The sequence below is a fragment of the Oryza glaberrima genome, chromosome 2 (genome assembly GCF_000147395.1).
Source record: "Oryza glaberrima chromosome 2, OglaRS2, whole genome shotgun sequence".
NCBI classification, from domain to species: Eukaryota; Viridiplantae; Streptophyta; class Magnoliopsida; order Poales; family Poaceae; genus Oryza; species Oryza glaberrima.
The window spans coordinates 25,742,311-25,760,311 of NC_068327.1; the positions used below are offsets into that span (position 1 = coordinate 25,742,311).

Genomic DNA, 18,001 nt, shown 5'->3' on the forward strand with positions numbered 1-18,001 from the left:
ATCATACGTTAATACCACCTTATTTTACGTAAAACACTTAATCTTTATCTTCAGGAGAAAATAACACCACCAAGAGCATGCCTTTACATTTTCAGCAGCACTTAAAACAAAATATACCATCGATGCAACCATTATATATTTAAAAATAAATCTATTTGATTTTATATGGTTTGAGGAGAAATAGTTGATTCGGTAAGCCTATTGCATAATTGCACAAACGACGACGAGCAGCAGCAGCACCACCACCACCGCTTCGTCCGCCCCGTGCCCCAACGGCCGACGCTGCACGGCACGGCCCCCGGCCGAATCTGCCGTGCGCGGGTTGGCACAGTGGCACACGCCCAAATTCCATCCCTCCCGTCCCTAGCCGGTTCCTCTCCTTCCTCCCCCCCTCGCAAAAATTCAAAAAATAGCTTGCGCTCCTCCCGTCCTCCGGCGCCGATCTGCTCGAAGGAGGCCACCCCCAACCTCCCCGACCAAACCAATGGCTTCCTCCAAGGAAACCTACCGCGTCGAGCTCCGAGCCGCCGCCCGCCAGCTCGGCGAGCGCGGCCTCTACTCCGCCGCCAAATGGTACGTACGCCCCCCTTCCCCTAAAACCCACCAGGGCCCCCCTCCTCTAAACCCTAACCCTAACCCTAACCGCCGCCGCCTCTTCCTTCCTTTGTAGGGCGGCCGAGCTGCTCGTCGGAATCGAGCCCGACGCGACGCCGGCCCCGTCGTCGGTGATGGACACCCCTTCCTCGTCGGGCTCCGCCGCATCCGGGGGCCGCCTCCTGCACCTCCACCGCAGCGGCGGGTCCAGCTTCCGCCGCCGCCTCCGCCCGGGCGCGGCCGAGGCCGGGACGCCGCTCGGCGGCGTCTCGTACGTCAGCACGCCCATCCCCGACGACGACGCGTTCGACGTGGGGGTTGATAGGTACCTGCTCGCCAAGACCTACTTCGACTGCCGCGAGTACCGCCGCGCGGCGCACGTCCTGCGCGGCCAGACCGGCCGCAAGGCGGTGTTCCTTCGGTGCTATGCCCTGTACACGGTGAGTTCGGATCCTATTGTTTTTTTTTTAATTATTATTTTGATGTGCGCGGGCGTGTTCCAGTTTGCAGATGTTTGGTATAGCGAGTGGTGTTTGTCTGCTTGAGGAAATGTCTCTCTGGAGCTGCTGCAAATATTTACGGCTGCAATTCGCTTATAGAGTTATTCATATTTTTCAACCTGTAGAAACATCTGATTAGTTATCTTGACGTGTCAATGGAGTAACAGTAGTGGGATCTTACTGAAGGAAACAACAGGAATACATTAAAATTGTTGTAAAAACGTAAAATATTTTTATTTGGTATGTTCTCCTTTGTTCATGGTTTGGGCGCTAAATCTTTGAAGCCCTAGGAGCGCCGATACTAGGATTTACTTGTCTTAATTTCCCCCCATGTCATGGTATAATGATGTACTGATTTATGTCAGTTTAAACCTTAGTAATTTGGTAAATGTCTGAACATATTGAAAAATGCTGAACCCTTTATTTTACATAACTGTTGCTTATTTGCTTCGTTCCTGGTTGTTTGGTGTCCTTAATTATGCATTACAGGGATGCTTGATTATTTTTATTGTAAGCAGGGGATGCTGGTTTGCTGCAATGTTAACATTAGACGAATTTATTGCATGCAGGAATGCATTTTACTAATACAGTGGTTCTGTTGTAATGAAGTTTGGAAACATTATATTCTAATATTGAGATGTATGGGCAGTATAAGATGTTAACTTATAGTAGTAACATGATTGCCTGATGCAACAAGGAGGGCTGAGGATCCAGGTCCATAAATGATTTATCTTTTCCTCTTTGCTATTTAATTTGTGATCTGCTAAAATAGGAGTATAGGACACTCCATAGTAATACAGTATATAACTGTACGCTTGAGGCTATGTTGCTTTTGATTGCTAGTGTGCCACTAGTGAATAGTGACTAGTATTGAAGTATTCAATTTAGAACCGTGCTGATTTCCATTTTAGCAGGTCTTTCTATTACCTGGATTTTTATTTAAGTTGGCAAGCTGCACTGTCAATATATACAGTTATTGTCAATCTTTGCATCAATGTATGTCTATATACACTAACTTATTAGATCGTACAAATGTGGCTAGCAGTCTTCTTATCCATGGAAGGATTCTATTAAATGATTTATCTTTTCCTCTACAGGTTATCTAATCTTCTAAATACTAGAAACTGTCTCCCATTTGCTTCGTAGTTTAATTAGCATTTTGAAATTTGACATGCTTGGTGATCATAGTTCTTTTCTCTACAATTTAGGCTGGAGAGAAACGGAAAGAGGAAGAAACAGTCGAGCTTGAGGGATCTCTGGGCAAAAGCAATGCTGTTAATCAGGAACTAGTTGCATTGGAGAGAGAGCTCGCAACACATCGGAGAACTGGTGCTATTGATTCATTTTGTTTGTACTTGTATGGCATTGTTCTACGTGATAAAGGCAGTGAAGCTCTAGCTAGAACAGTTCTGGTGGAATCTGTCAACAGCTACCCTTGGAACTGGAGTGCTTGGTTAGAGTTACAATCTCTCTGCACTAGCAGTGACATTTTGAACAACTTAAATATCAAGAATCACTGGATGAAAGATTTCTTCCTTGCTAGTGCACATCTCGAATTAAAAATGCATGAAGAAGCTTTGAAAAGATATGAGCGCTTAATGGGGGTTTTCCGTTGCAGTGACTACATTCAGGCTCAAATAGCTACCGTGCAGTATAGTATGAGAGACCTGGATGAAGCTGACATGATTTTTGAAGAACTCCTTAGGACTGATCCTTTCCGTGTGGATTCTATGGACGTTTACTCAAATTTATTGTATGCAAAAGAAAGCTCGACTGCTTTGAGTTTCCTTGCTCACAGAGTATTTTTGACAGATAAATATCGCCCAGAATCTTGCTGCATAATTGCAAATTACTACAGTTTGAAGGGGCAGCATGAAAAATCAGTTCTGTACTTTCAAAGAGCGCTGAAGCTTAATCGAAAGTATCTTTCAGCTTGGACTCTTATGGGACATGAGTTTGTTGAGCTAAAAAATACACCTGCTGCGATTGATGCCTACAGGAGAGCTGTTGATATAAATCCCAGAGATTACCGTGCTTGGTATGGTCTTGGTCAGATCTATGAGATGATGGGAATGCCGTTTTATGCAGTTTATTACTTCCGTAAGTCATCATACCTACAACCTAATGATGCCCGGCTTTGGAATGCTATGGCTCAGTGCTATGAAAGTGATCAACTCCAGATGATTGAAGAAGCCATCAAGTGCTATGAGAGATCTGCAAATAATAATGACACCGAAGGAATAGCACTTCATCAGCTAGCAAAGTTACATGGTATGCTTGGACAATCAGAGGAGGCAGCATTTTACTACAAGAAGGATCTAGAGAGAATGGAAGTTGAGGAAAGGCAGGGCCAGAATTTTGTTGAAGCTCTGCTTTTCCTTGCTAAGCATTGCAAGAGCATAGGCAGGTTTGAGGAGGCAGAGCACTATTGCACAAGGCTCTTGGATTACACCGGTCCGGTAAGTTCAATTTTACACAAAATTCCTTTTACTTACTGATGAAAATAACAAAAGATGGAATGGAGCAAATAGACTTCTTCTTATTTATTGGCTTTGTTAATGAACACTTTTGTTTGCATACTAATGTAGTTCAAATAGACTTCAACTCATCCAGTAAGCATTCACTTTGATTTGTTCTTTTAGGGTGCCTGATTTCTTTACTCTGGGTCTAAGAGTGGGAACTGGAAAATCATGTTTTTCATTCATAAATAATCAATCTTTGTTTGATCTCTTCTTTCTGATGATTCTGATTCACTACCACCTGTATGTTCTATATTTACAGGAAAGGGAGACTGCAAAAAGTATTTTGCAAGGGCTAAAAAGAGCACAATCGGTACTTCCGTTGATGGATATCGACCATTTTGCAATGTAAATTTGACTTGCAGATAAGTTATTTAGTTGGAAACTAAGGTGTTAAGTGAGATGTACAAGAGAAAACTACCCCTTGCGTATTCTTTTCTCCATTTTTGCATGCATCGAGGAAAGCTACACATTGGTTTCAAGAGAACTGCTATAATACAGAACAGTCATCATGAACAAAGGGGATTGGTTATCACTCACACCGCACCAGGCAAGGAAAAGAAATCTATCTAAGGCCACACACTGACCCACCTGATGAAACTGGTACTTTGCGTATCTCCAGTACCAGTAGAGCAGCCACTTCCGAGCTTCATAATGTAATCCTTATTGTTTGTATCCTTGCCAGAAAACTCCATATTGCTGGAGATGTTGACCTTGTGTGCATGATGATCTCTTCCAATTGCTGAAGCTTGGTAATTAGTAACACTAATCGCCGGCATGGGGCAAAAATGAGCGTCATCGGGTTGATGAAGATCGCTAGCTCAAGTATCGGCATTGCTGCTTGCTTTCTGCTAGGTTCTGTTTCTATGGCTTTTCTTCACTAGATTGCTTTGGTCTGTGTTGCCCTCAAAGTTCCATGGAGTTGCTTGCATATATAAGCTTCTTGGAAGACTTGCCTTGTCTGGATTCCAGTTCTCATATTCTTGCTTGTTAAAATAATTGTTGATGCTTTCCTTTCCAATAATTCCAGTTTTGTCAATTTTTTATTCTGTCTCGCACCTATCATGCATGTTTCCTGTGTAAGGATCATTATTGATTGCGTTGCCCCACTCGATGTAACACCACTGGAATCGTGGAATCGGTGGGATTAAAGTATCTTGCAATTACGCATATCACTATATTCATCTGTTCGATCCATTAACGTGTAAAGTCCTTTATACGTTCCTTTCTTTTTTAAGTATGTCTTCCTGCTTACTCCACTTTATATAAAGCACTTTCCGGTTTAACAATACACAGTTTAGTTAGAAATGATCCTGCCATCAGGATTTGTTTGCTGAAGCTGGACAGTTCACACTAAAACATTTATTCTTTTTTGTTGGCTGGGAAGTTCACACTAAAACTTAACATTGGCATGCCATTCGGTTTGGGGCTGCACGGGGCAATATCAGCGTGCAGTTTTGCATTGTGCTCCCCAAGCCTCCAAATGATACGGACAACTAGCACATCATCACCACATCAACACGACCGACTGCCCAACAACAACGGCAACTACTGGCAGCCAAAACCGCAAATACACACACACATTTTACCACACAAGCACGAACTGAAATGGAACTATCATGTCACCGATTGTGTTCACATCTGCCAGCGTCCAAACGTAGCATCATTGTTACGAGTCGACGTTGGCTGCTTAACGATGCTACTATTTTTTTTCGTCTCTTTTCAAAGGCTCCCCCATTCCTGGGCCTGGACAGCTGGACCAGTTTCAACAGTGAACACCCATCATCAATCCATCATCGGCGAGTGATTGGAGAGAAGGGCGAAGAGAGAAACGGAGAGGCACTTTGGGATAGTTCAATGTACAAAACAGCACCATTATTTGGTCTTTTTTGGCATTAAGTTGGTTCATTAAAGTCCAATCTGTTGCATTAACGGTGATAGTTTTGTCTCAGTTATTGTACCCCCATGGGTACACATATCTTTTGCTTCTGTTTAAGTACTACCTCGCCCAAATACAGCTTCACCATTGCTTGACGCCAGGAGTTTACATAGCCAAGGCAATAATGACTAATGAGCAAATCATTCATACGTCGATGTGACTTGTTCCCGTTAAGAAGCACACTGCACGCCATTGACAAACAAAGCTCCAGCGTAACAAGGAAAACAAAAGGCTCTTAACCGATCGGAACTTTCGATATCGCTGCGCCATTTTGGATTTTTGGCCATCTTGGCTCATGTTTGCGTTTCAAGAAAGCCCTTTCACGGTACAGCTAGACAGCGACACAAGCAGGCATCAATGCATCGTGTATTCGTGTATCGTCGTCTCTTCTGGTACAGAGGACTTACTATAGCCTGTATGACAATTAGGAGCTCGTCTTCTCGTATGGAGGAGTACTACGTGTGTGGCTGCCTTGGCTGGCTGGTGTATGATGTTGTACCTTGCACTCAACAATTAGGGGGTGTTTTAGATCCAGGTATTATATAGAGTGTCGCATATGGTGTTCGGGCATTAATAAAAAAACTAATTACAGAATCTGTCAGTAAACCGCGAGACGAATTTATTAAGGCTAATTAATCCATCATTAGCAAATACTGTCAAATCATGGAGCAATTAGGCTTAAAAGATTCATCTCGTAAATTAGTCGTAATCTGGGCCATTAGTTATTTTTAGCCTATATTTAATACTCCATACAAGTGTTCAACCGTTTGATGTGACAGGGTGTAAATTTTTGGGATGGGATCTAAACAGGGCCTTAATCTGGTTCTAGTTCCTCCTATGTTTTTACTTTCTCCGCTCGTCGCTTGGCCCCGAGCTCCATGGTCAACCTCTCGATTGACTGAGACAAATATGTGACTGAGGGGCTATTCAAATTGACGCTATTTCTAACCATACAATTTTTCGGTAAAGTTGTCAAAAATATGCCTACATTTAGTTTTTTTTATTAAACTTTGGTAAATACATAAGAAATTTTGCCAAAATTTTGGTAATATTGCCAACTTACCAAATCCCAACTTGCCAAAATTTGATAAGATTTATTTTATCTATAATCTGAACAGCCTGTGAGTTTTTGGTTCACTTTCCCAAATCCCAACTCACATGTCTCTTTTTTGTGCACATACTTTTCTTTCAAACTACTGAATGATGCATTTTTTCAAAAAATTATATACGAAAGTTATTTTTAAAAATCATGTTAATTAAATTTTCAAGTTTTTTAGCTAATACTTAATTAATCAGGTGCTAATGGGTAACATTGTTTTCTGTACGGGCCTAACTCTACCTCCCGAATGCAGCCTAAGGATGATTAAAAATGAGAGAAAAGACCGATGCTCTCTAAAAGCGAGGGGTGGGACCAGGGTTTTACTAGGAGGGTGTTCTTCAAAGGTAAGGTAAGGTGAAAATTAAATGATACGTGGTTGGGTGAGATAATTAGGTTGCCTCTAGTCTATGTTAAAACTAACCCTGTCATATTTTCGGAAAACCGAAATTTGGCAAAGTTTTGTACCAATACCAAAATTTGATAAGATAAAGGTACGTAGATGTTGTTTGGTTTGATTTCTTGCCAAATATTCTTGTGTGGAGTTATGTCACTAAGTTTAAAGAAATTTATCCAATTAGTAAGGTATGCTAGAGTGCTTGGGATATGTCTAGTTTGCTATCTTATTAGAATTTGACAATGCTAAAATCTGGTAGGGTATCCATAATGTGATGAAATAGTGGGTAATAAGCATTGCATGTATCCCTGTTACCAGGTAATATACATTGTGGAGGCGGTAAACAACTACTATCAGGGTATAAGCTTACTATTAAAGTATTAACATTTTATGGTGGGTCTCATCTATTTTTTTAATTGTGGCATGACTCATGTTTGAAGATTTTTTTAGATGGGTCTCACCTTATTATCCACTCTACACATATATACATTGTGGTGCATATCCAACCTACTACTACCAGCAGGGTTCACAGTTCCGACGAAAACCGGTCGAATTCCGCAAAATTTTAAGGTTTCAACGAGGCTTGAAAGTAGAAGCCGTCTGAGATTTCGATGAGTTTCATCTAAATTCAAATTTGAATTGATAAAAAAGGAAATAATCAAATAAAATATTATAAATAGTATGATATTCATATAACCTATTGGGATATAAATTTTCAAAAAAGTATTCCGTGTATTTATTGAAATTTACAGTAGGAAAGAAAAGAATAACGAATTAAAAAAAGAAAAAAAACTGTAGTTACCGATTGAAATTTCGATAATTTCGTCAAAGCCGATCGGTTTTCGTGAGCTTATCAGTAAACTTAAGGAATTTGTATTTAAATTTTGGTTTATGAAATTTGTTCGGAATCTACCGGCTTTCCACCGGATTTCGCGAAAACCGTCATTCTGCCAGAGCCCAAAACGGAAGATCATCTCGGAATTGTAAACCATGACTACCAGTCTACCACCTGACACGCGTCCACTCTTATACTACCTAGTTTGCAATAAACATTGGGTGCCCGTATAGCTGAAAACGGAATTAAACTGAACATGCCCGTAGTACTGTAAGATTCTTTGTGAACGGAGTCTGTGTTGGCGACCAGACGAGAGGACTCGGAATACAAATGGGCCGAATAATTTCGAGCCATGGTCGAAATGATCAGGCCCACTGGACCGGAGCCCCGTACCATGCCGGTGAAGAGCCCATCGAACGACCCACCTACGTACGCCGCGTGGTCCTACGCCGACCGACTTAAAGAAAAGTTCAATAAAGACGCCCTGCAACCCACAGGGACGAGGCCTCTCTCTCTCCCCCGCCGCGCCGCCGCCGAACCCCCCCCCCCCCTCCCCCCTCCCCACACGCCTCCGCCTCCTCGCACCGAACCGCCTCGGCGCGAGCGCGAGGGAGAGAGCTCCTCTTCTCCTCCACGGCGGCTGCGCGGCGTCGTCCCGCTCCACCGGGCCGTCGTCTGGATCTGATCTAGGAGCGGTCGCTTCTTCCTCTTCCGGTGAGGAAGCCAGCCTTTGCCCTAGCTATGTAGCTCGTGTTTTCGTTGGGTTTCCTGTGCTTTTTTTTTTAATTTGTGGCCGCAAACGGTGGGATCCATCCAGATCTGTGATGTTTGTTCGTGGAGAGTGGTCTCGGTTGATCCCGTCTGATACGGGTTGTTTTGATCTGTAGTTGTTTATTACCCTGAGTTAGTACTAGCAATAACAACTTGTTAATTTGGCGATTGGGATGAACCCTAATGGTTCTCGCTGAGTCCGCCCCTATGTAGTATTGCAATATGTATATCATTCGAGCTCTATTAGAAGATTGGTTCTTCTTATTGCAAGAATTGTGTGGTATATTTTTTCTTTGTTTGCAGGATATTAGTTTGTACTAATGCTACTCATTGTAGTTATTGCTTCATGATTTGTTGATCTGATTCCAAGTTTTACGTTTGTAGGAAGCCCTTTTTATCAGTCATGTACGGACGCATGCCAAAGAAGAGTAACAATACCAAGTATTATGAGGTGCTTGGTGTATCTAAGACAGCAACCCAGGATGAGCTGAAGAAAGCGTACCGTAAAGCTGCCATTAAAAACCACCCTGATAAGGGTGGAGACCCTGAGAAGGTCTGGGGACAAACTGTTATATATTTGTCTACTCTTGAACTGTTGGTTTGGTTTGGTTGACGTTTTACTTTTTATGGCTTGGTCAGTTTAAAGAATTGGCTCAAGCTTACGAGGTTCTTAATGATCCTGAAAAGAGGGAAATCTATGACCAATATGGAGAGGATGCTCTCAAAGAAGGAATGGGAGGAGGCAGCAGCAGTGATTTCCATAGTCCCTTCGATTTATTTGAGCAAATTTTTCAGAATCGTGGTGGCTTTGGGGGTAATAAAATTATGAAAAATGCTTTACTTTGATCCTTTATCCTTCTATATTTTAGAATGAAATATGCACCTATTTACTGTTTTGTGGTTGAAAGTAGGTAGAGGACACAGACAAAAGCGTGGCGAAGATGTGGTACATACTATGAAGGTTTCTTTAGAAGACTTGTATAATGGTACTACCAAAAAACTGTCTTTGTCACGGAATGCTCTGTGCACAAAGTGCAAGGGGTAAGTATCTTGCACATTCTCGAGTGGTTCTTTCATACTGAAAGGATTGTTATTTGTTATTGTCTTGAATTATGAATATATACAATTTATAATAATAATAACTATTGACTGCACAATTTATAATATTAATAACTATTAACTGCCCATGATAACTTGGGGGGTTTACTTTCTTTATCTCTAAACTTAAGTTTGTCTTCAAATTATTTTCTGGATCATTTGAGTGTTAAAAAGTCCCTCTGAATCTTATTTCTATATAACATTTATTTCTGTTTGTTTATTTTTATCACATAGTGAAGCACTTTTGATTAAATACGTGTAGCTGGTAATGAACTATGAACTTAATTGGTTCATTTGCACAAATGCTATGTTTAATCTATGGGAAGATGCAATGTAGTTTACGACTTGAAAAAGTCTGTGGCTGTATCTGCAACAGGGCTAACAGTAACTGTGTAACTTGTCTATCTGTTTTTTGTGTTATAGGCATTTAACATGATTTTTTTTTCTGAAAGTAAAAAAATGAAAAATATTAAGAAGCAACATAGTATATCAAATTAATAGTGAATACATGGGCACCCAAGTTAAACGAGGAAGGAAGTGAGCCTAGCTCACTTGGATTTGAGCTGAATATATACATATGTGGTAGATGTTAAGACTTGTTTTTGTCCAGCTATGCTGCTGTCAGAAGCTGTTCTGCCGGTTCTGACTTCTGAGTTTTGATGGATGTGTTTTAAGAGAAATATGCATGGATTTGGTCCTCATATAAGCGCACTTCACACACAAGTAATATTTTGTAGTACAGCAGGCTCAAACAAGTAATTATTGTCATGTAACACAACACTTGCTACCCACTTCCCCTCTTAAATTCAAGGTGAAAAAACTATTGTTGTTCTGAAAGTGGGGGTGAAACTCTAGTAACCTAGATGACGATCTGTGCAAATGTACACTAAGGCCTTCTCTTTTCTGAACAACAAAACCAGTTTATCTTTTTTTGTATTATTACTACATCTGTTTCTGTACTTGGCTACTTGCTGTATGTAAGAGTCATACTGCTACCTCTGCATAGCATCTCCGAATTAGGTTACAGGGTTGGATTTTGCCCCAACCATGCAGATGCCCATTTATTGCCCGAACGTTCAGCTGAATTTGATGGTTCTCTACAAATGAAACTTGCAGTTTTGACTCTTGTACTTGTAGTGCTCAATTGTTACTCAGTTTAATGCATTCTTTTTTTTTTCTAGTTTTGTTATATTGGTCTCACTGTTGCCTTATGTTTTTTTACCTTCAGTAAAGGATCCAAGAGTGGGGCAGCAGCAACTTGTCATGGTTGTCATGGTGCAGGAATGAGAACAATAACAAGACAAATTGGGCTTGGCATGATCCAACAGATGAACACTGTTTGCCCTGAATGCAGAGGATCAGGTATGCCATTGTTGTATCTTCATTAGAAGACATCTTCTGGTTGAGTTTGCCTAATGATTAATTTGTCCAGGTGAGATGATAAGTGACAAGGATAAATGCCCGAGTTGTAAGGGAAACAAAGTGGTCCAGGAGAAGAAGGTCTTGGAGGTTCATGTTGAGAAGGGAATGCAACATGGCCAAAAGATTGTATTCCAGGGTGAAGCTGATGAAGCTGTGAGTCTTATTTACATAAGTATCAGGCCGTCATGTGCGAAATGTGGCAACTCGCATCTTGATGTGTGTGTTCATAATATGTTGGAGCTCCCATCTAACATTGCAAATTCATGCTTTTGCAGCCTGATACAGTGACAGGAGACATAGTTTTTGTCTTGCAACTTAAAGACCACCCAAAATTTAAGAGGAAGTTTGATGACCTCTTTATTGAGCACACAATCTCCCTGACCGAGGCTCTGTGTGGCTTCCAGTTTGTTCTAACCCATCTTGATGGTCGGCAACTCCTAATCAAATCTAATCCAGGGGAGGTTATAAAACCTGGTATGCTTTCCTCTTTTGACTCTTTTACCCATTGCTGTCTGCCTTTATAGTTTCTTGTTGGACATGTTGATAGATGATTTTCTTGGATAGGTCAACACAAGGCCATCAATGATGAAGGCATGCCCCAGCATGGCCGCCCTTTCATGAAAGGTCGTCTTTTTGTTGAATTCAACGTGGAGTTTCCTGAGCCTGGTGCACTCACTCCTGGCCAATGCCGATCGCTTGAGAAGATTTTGCCACCACGACCCAGGAATCAATTGTCAGACATGGAGCTAGATCAATGTGAGGAGACCACCATGCATGATGTCAACATAGAAGAGGAGATGAGGCGCAGGCAGCAGCACAGGCGGCAGGAAGCATATGATGAAGACGACGACGAGGATGCTGGAGCTGGACCAAGGGTACAGTGTGCCCAGCAGTAAGAACAATTCGATGCCATTTGGACTAGACGATTTAGCGTCTCTTATCATCCAAAGACCGCGGTAGCTACTGAGTTCATTCTATTCTTTTTTTTTTATGTACCCCCACCTAAAGTAGCTGATGCATGTTATGATTTCTCTTTTGTGGGAAATGTTATGCTACCATTTTTGTTGTCTTAAGATTAAGGAGCTTGCTATTAGTCATAATGATGTTGCGGCCTCACTACAATTATTACAGCCTGCCGTATTATATACCAAAATGAGCTAATCCTCGACAATAATTCTTACAGACAGCGGACCGAATCATTTGTATTATACTATTATGCCTGTGGTTCTGTATGGGGATGCAACCACGCAATGCCTGTGTCATGAATACCCTGAATCCATGATGGTATGGTAGTCAAATGTTGCATGCTTAAACTCGTTTCTGGTCCAAGTGGTATGATCTGATCTGCGATGCATTTGCTCTGCCTACTGGGCCAATTTTTTTTATGCTTGCTCTTGTTCAGCATGCGAGGAACAACAGTGCGAGGCTTGGGTTGGACGTTGAAACTGATGCACCACTGGTGGCCACTGGCCAGCTCCACTTGTTCAAGAAGATCCTAACTTCTGAATCTTCTGAAAATCTGAACCGATATGTCCACCATTGCCGTCGTCTGCACTGCAGATCGTTCGGTTGCACCAGCAGGAAACAGTACTGGATCCTGCAGGGAAGGTTAAAACAAAGCCGTCGACCTATGATTTCATTGAACGAGTCTCTGTCTCGCACTGTATTAACATCTATTTAAACAGCTAGTGGTTGAGATGTAACTTTTGTATGGGCAACGTATGCCACTCCAAGCTCGCTAGGCCGGATTTCCAAATTTAAATACAACATTGGCCGGTCCTGCCAAGATGGTGATCATAGCCTGATAGGTTCTTATACAATTGAAGTACAGAATGAGTAGTTGTACAGATGGCGACTGTTACCCTTTGGTTAGCCAGAACATGACATCCACTTGTTCTTGCAGAATTTCTAGCCCAGCCATTACATGACGTCAACTTGTTTTTGCAGAATTTCTCACATGTATTTTTTTAATTCAGGAGCTTATTATTTATTAAAAAAATATTCAGGAGCTTAATTTTTCTCTCAAAAAAATATTCAGGAGCTTAACTACTCTTGGCTGGTAGTGGCAGCAATTCACAGTCTCACAAGGCGCTCTGCTATTTATACCTGGAAGGAAGCGCATCTCCTTCCTGCGGTATTCTGTGTGCCTCTCTCTCTCTCTCTCTCTCTCTCTCTCTCTCTCTCTCTCTCTCTCTCCTCCACCTTGTCGTAGAGAGTAGGCGGCCATGGAAGCTGCCGCGATCCATGCGCCCACCACCACCACCTCCTCCGACTCCGGCTCGTGCGTCACCAATGGCACGCGAGAGAAGCGCGAGATCTCTAAGCACAAGCAGCTCAAGCGGAAGAGGAGCACCTCTCCTGCTCCTCCTCCCGGCTGCGGCGGCGGCCAAGGACAGGAAGCGGCGGTGGAGACTGACGCTGACGCTGGCGCCGCCGGCCGTGGTGGCGGCGCCGGCGAGGAGGAGAGCAGCAGCTGCGGTGGCGCTGGCGCCGGTGAGGGCGAGCGCAATAGGGGTGACGCCGGCAGGCACCCGTCGTACCGCGGCGTGAGGCGGCGGAGCTGGGGCAAGTGGGTGTCGGAGATCCGCGAGCCGCGCAAGAAGTCGCGCATCTGGCTCGGCACCTTCCCGACGGCGGAGATGGCCGCGCGCGCGCACGACGTGGCCGCGCTCGCCATCAAGGGCCGCGCCGCGCACCTCAACTTCCCGAGCCTCGCCCACACGCTCCCGCGCCCGGCCTCCACCTCACCCTCCGACATCCAGGCCGCCGCCGCCCTCGCCGCAGCTGCAGCCGCCACCGACCAATGCGAGTCCTCCTCCTCTGCCGTCGCCGCCGCCACCGCCACCGACGCCGAGGCGGCGGAGTCCACCTCGTCGGCCGCGGCCAGCCCGTGCGCCGCCACCAGCAGCGTCGAGGAGAACGCGCTGTTCGACCTGCCCGACCTTCTCCTCGACCTGAGCGACGGGCTCTGGTGCTCACCCGTCTGGACGACAGCGCCGGCCGATCAGTACGACGCCGGCGACGACGGCGACGACGCCGCGGCGCCGCTCCTGTGGGCCGAGCAGTGCTGGATGGACGCCCCCGCGGCGCCCGTGCAGCCTGACTAATTAAGCCAATCCACCTGCTCCGACTCGCCGGCCGGCCATTGCACCGGTTGGGTTGGTCGCAGCAGTCAACCTATCGACGCCATGGGCGTCTCTTTCTTTTCTCTCTGTTTTTTTTTCTTTTTTGGAGGTGCCTTGCTTCGTGTGCAGTGAAACGGCGCCACGCCGCGTTTGCGGTGGCGAGCAGGCGATGTGATTTAATTAATTACGGAGGGGAAGTCGTTTTAGCGCGAGGTGAAACAGCGGATTGCATCGATCGGCGGCAAGAACTGCCTAGACATTTCATTGATCAAATTACTAATTACTCCCCTTCGTGGTTGTGTGTAAATCAATTCGGCAAACATTTTGGGAGAGCCTCGTGTAATTTCGTCTTTTTCTTCTTCTTCTTTTTTATTTTTACAGTAGCAGCGTGCATTGTAAATTTTAGAGATGTGCTATATATGCCTATGGCCTAAAAAGTATTCAGAGATGTGCTATATAAACGATTTTGCTTCAGATAACTCGAACGTTCAGTCATATTTCTTCTCTTTTGTGTACGTATATATCTAGCAAAAACTGAGATACTTTGTGTTACGATTTTTTTTTTGTTTTCTTTATGTACGCGTCAACATCATGTCATCATCCTACTTTACAAAAGTAAATTAGCTCTAGTTCCAGGAGGGATATTACTTAAGCGGTCGGGAATATTGTTTATTGTCTAATTAATTACTCTATAATCTCCTAAGTTCGATAGAATTTTTTTTTAAAAAAACGCAACAATGCAAGCAGTGTAGAGTAATTAAACTTGATGAGAGGTGAAGATAATGCAAGTAACGAGATTCCAAAAAGTAAAAAAAAATGGGCCCGGTATGTAAGGTACAGGCCTGCTACACACGGTAATAGAATATTACACTTACAGTACTATTACAATCTAAGGGTTCCATTTATCAATAAAAATAGATGGTCAGATGGGACGAGTAATTAAGAAATAAGACCTCATCAGTCATCAGAAAAAAAAAAGGGGCACGTACAGGGTGACGCCACTATCATGTACGAAGCTGCCCATTTTCATTTTTTCCGAAACATACTACAAACGCAACGCTCATATACGCGCACGCACGCATCACTCAATGTGTATTAAGAGTATGGCTAATGTTTAGGCTGTGGTTAGATCTAGGGGTGAAAAGTTTTAGCGTGTCACATCAGATATACGGACACTTATTTAAAGTATTAGACGTATACTAATAACAAAACAAATTACAGAATCCACCTGTAAATTACGAGACAAATTTATTAAGCCTAATTAATCCGTCATAGCAAATGTTTACTGTAACATCACATTGTCAAATCATGGACTAATTAGGCTTAAAAAATTCGTCTCGCAACTTACACATAAACTATGTAATTAGTTATTTTTTTCTATATTTAATACTCTATACATGTGTTTAAACGTTCGAGGTGACAGGGTGAAAATTTTTGCCATGGAATCTAAATAGGCCCTTAATCCACAGGAAGGCCCCGCGGTAAGGATGGCACCCTTTAAAAATTCATGGAATACATAAGAGTAGTAAAGGTTGACCCACCAAGGTGGTGTTTGAATCTTCTAAAAATGAAGATGAAGATTAAGTATTTCACGCAAAACGAGATGGTAATAACGTGTAATTAATTATGTTTTAATTATTACAACTTGAAAAATGGATTAATCTTATATTTTAGAACAATTTTCGAACGAAACGCACTGTTTAGCAATTTGAAAAACGTGCCACGAGTATCCAAAATTTCATCTAGTCTTTTCATCAGAAACGAACGGGACCTAAGAATGATAATAGGTTCAAGGTTGATGTAAAGGCATATGACAGGTGGGTCCATATATTCTCTCTACTTTAGAGATGGGCACTATATTTGATGCCCGTTTCTATGTTAGTAATGGTAAGAACAAATCTCACAATGTATAAGGTTGGTCCTATTTTTTTTCTCTCTCCTATAGAACCCCTCCAAATATCACGCAGATGCTCTAATAGCTTATTCATATGAGCACCTTTGAAAAACTAGCTGTATATCTTAAAACTGATAGTCACCAAGATGTCTTGTCGACCATAGGTATATCACATATCACTAAATGAATAAATGACCGTTAATACACACATATATGTGAACTCTAAAATTTGAACCATTCTACTTAAAAAAGTAACCAATTATGTGCTCAGTTTGCTGAGCTGCCCAATTTTTCCTCTCCAGAACACGAAGGTGTTTTATCCATGGTCTAAGCCTGTAAAGAATAATTAAGTTGGTATATACGGAGTTGTTTTCTATACCAAGTGCATTTGCACACTCCTTTGTTTTTTTCTTCTCAAATAATAATTATTAAATACTTATAACAATTCTAAGAATTTTAAGATCATCGTCATATATTAGGCATCTACACCATTTTACAAATTTTGAAGTACAAATTCAATCTAAAAAAGGAAAAACATAAACAAACTGGTTATAAATAATATTGAAAATATTCATACCCCAAATTTGTGTTTTTCTTTGTCAGATGTATAGATTAAGAATTTTCATGGAGTGCCGTATAGTATTACAATTTATGTTAATATAATGTATTTTTAAATAAATTTGTTATGTACTATAAGCTGTAAGAGGTGAGTCTATGCATGTACACTGAAGTTACAAATTAAATAGACTGTTTCACGCAATGTGGGCAGTCAACACCACTTTTTATCATTTTTCGTTTCCAAACAAATCTTGGTTCACACTCATGTGTTGTGTGTTACCTCTGTTTTTTTATGGAGTGTTATCTGACCTGATTTAAAATTACTCATAAATTTCAATCACTTTTACGGTTCAGATCTGTCAAAATGTTACAACTATAGTCAATGAAAACATCATTTCTTCGCTCCGGCCATTCCCACGATTGCTAGCTACTCAAGTCGCTACACTCGCACACATTGTCGACTCCACACCTTGCATGTTGCAAGCTTGCCTCACCGGTGCCAAGCGAGGTCCGCTGAATTAGCCTCTCCATGCACTATTCACTTCCTCTAAGCCTTAGTGGCAACAAAGTGCACTCGCCTTTTAGCTCTTCGTCGTCTTGTAACCACTCCCAACTACAATATCACACCCCTGCCGCCAACCCTGCTTATCGCCCTCGTCCAGCCCTATGGCTCTGATGATAGCGTCACTACTTTGTCTCTCGTCTATTTCCGCCTCTCAGCTAGCTGGTCTGTCCAGATAAACCTCTTCTTCGTCCCCTCAAGCCCCCATCCCCATTCTGATCCCAAGACACCACCGTCTTTGACGTTGGCGTTGAAGAAGAAGCTGCTGTTAAGAAGGGCAAATCTTCAAGTTCATCCAATGTCACTAGATGGGTTGAAAATTTTCGAGTTTTCAGGCATCTAAAATATAGCAAATCCCTTTCGCTTTCCTTTTCCATTTCCTCTTTCTACAACAAACCGCGTATTATTTTGGATCGAAAAACGCTGGCTTGTTTATGTCCAATTGGTGGTCTAATGTTGGTTTTGGTGGCCTCCAAGGTCACAATTTTACCTACATGAATATAGAAGATTGACCCCGGAATCTTTCCGCTATAGTCGGATTAATTATGCGGCCGATTAATAATTGTTTGACGAAGTTAATCATAGCAGAGTACTACTGACTCTATACAACTCGATCGCGATGTTTTAGCCAGCATCACCGCTGAATATGCCATGTTCTTCACAACAGGACACATGGCGTATTTGCCCCCAT

At 42.5% G+C, this 18,001-nt stretch overlaps 3 protein-coding genes across 4 annotated transcripts; all 3 read left to right on the forward strand.

Moving 5' to 3' along the window:
- Positions 1–245: 245 nt before the first annotated feature.
- LOC127763990 (anaphase-promoting complex subunit 8-like) lies at positions 246–4,671 on the forward strand. Of its 2 annotated transcripts, XR_008015786.1 has the most exons (5): positions 246–573; positions 671–1,034; positions 2,303–3,553; positions 3,876–4,216; positions 4,299–4,671. XR_008015786.1 is itself a non-coding variant. In XM_052288794.1 (4 exons), the coding sequence occupies exons 1-4, from the start codon at positions 485–487 to the stop codon at positions 3,963–3,965; spliced, it is 1,794 nt and encodes a 597-aa protein (XP_052144754.1). In that variant the 5' UTR covers positions 246–484; the 3' UTR covers positions 3,966–4,267. The 2 variants fall into 2 exon arrangements, 1 of the variants encoding a protein (XP_052144754.1); XM_052288794.1 differs by lacking the exon at positions 4,299–4,671 and having other exon boundaries at positions 3,876–4,267.
- A 3,747-nt stretch (positions 4,672–8,418) lies between these two features.
- On the forward strand, positions 8,419–12,353 carry LOC127763059 (chaperone protein dnaJ A6-like). Its single transcript, XM_052287636.1, has 8 exons — positions 8,419–8,594; positions 9,036–9,204; positions 9,291–9,465; positions 9,563–9,692; positions 10,978–11,111; positions 11,182–11,324; positions 11,447–11,645; positions 11,736–12,353. Exons 2-8 carry the CDS (start codon positions 9,055–9,057, stop codon positions 12,065–12,067), a joined length of 1,263 nt encoding a protein of 420 aa, XP_052143596.1. The 5' UTR covers positions 8,419–8,594; positions 9,036–9,054; the 3' UTR covers positions 12,068–12,353.
- A 952-nt stretch (positions 12,354–13,305) lies between these two features.
- Positions 13,306–14,973, forward strand: LOC127761674 (ethylene-responsive transcription factor TINY-like). Its single transcript, XM_052286001.1, has one exon. It carries the CDS (start codon positions 13,397–13,399, stop codon positions 14,276–14,278), a length of 882 nt encoding a protein of 293 aa, XP_052141961.1. The 5' UTR covers positions 13,306–13,396; the 3' UTR covers positions 14,279–14,973.
- Positions 14,974–18,001: the final 3,028 nt, after the last annotated feature.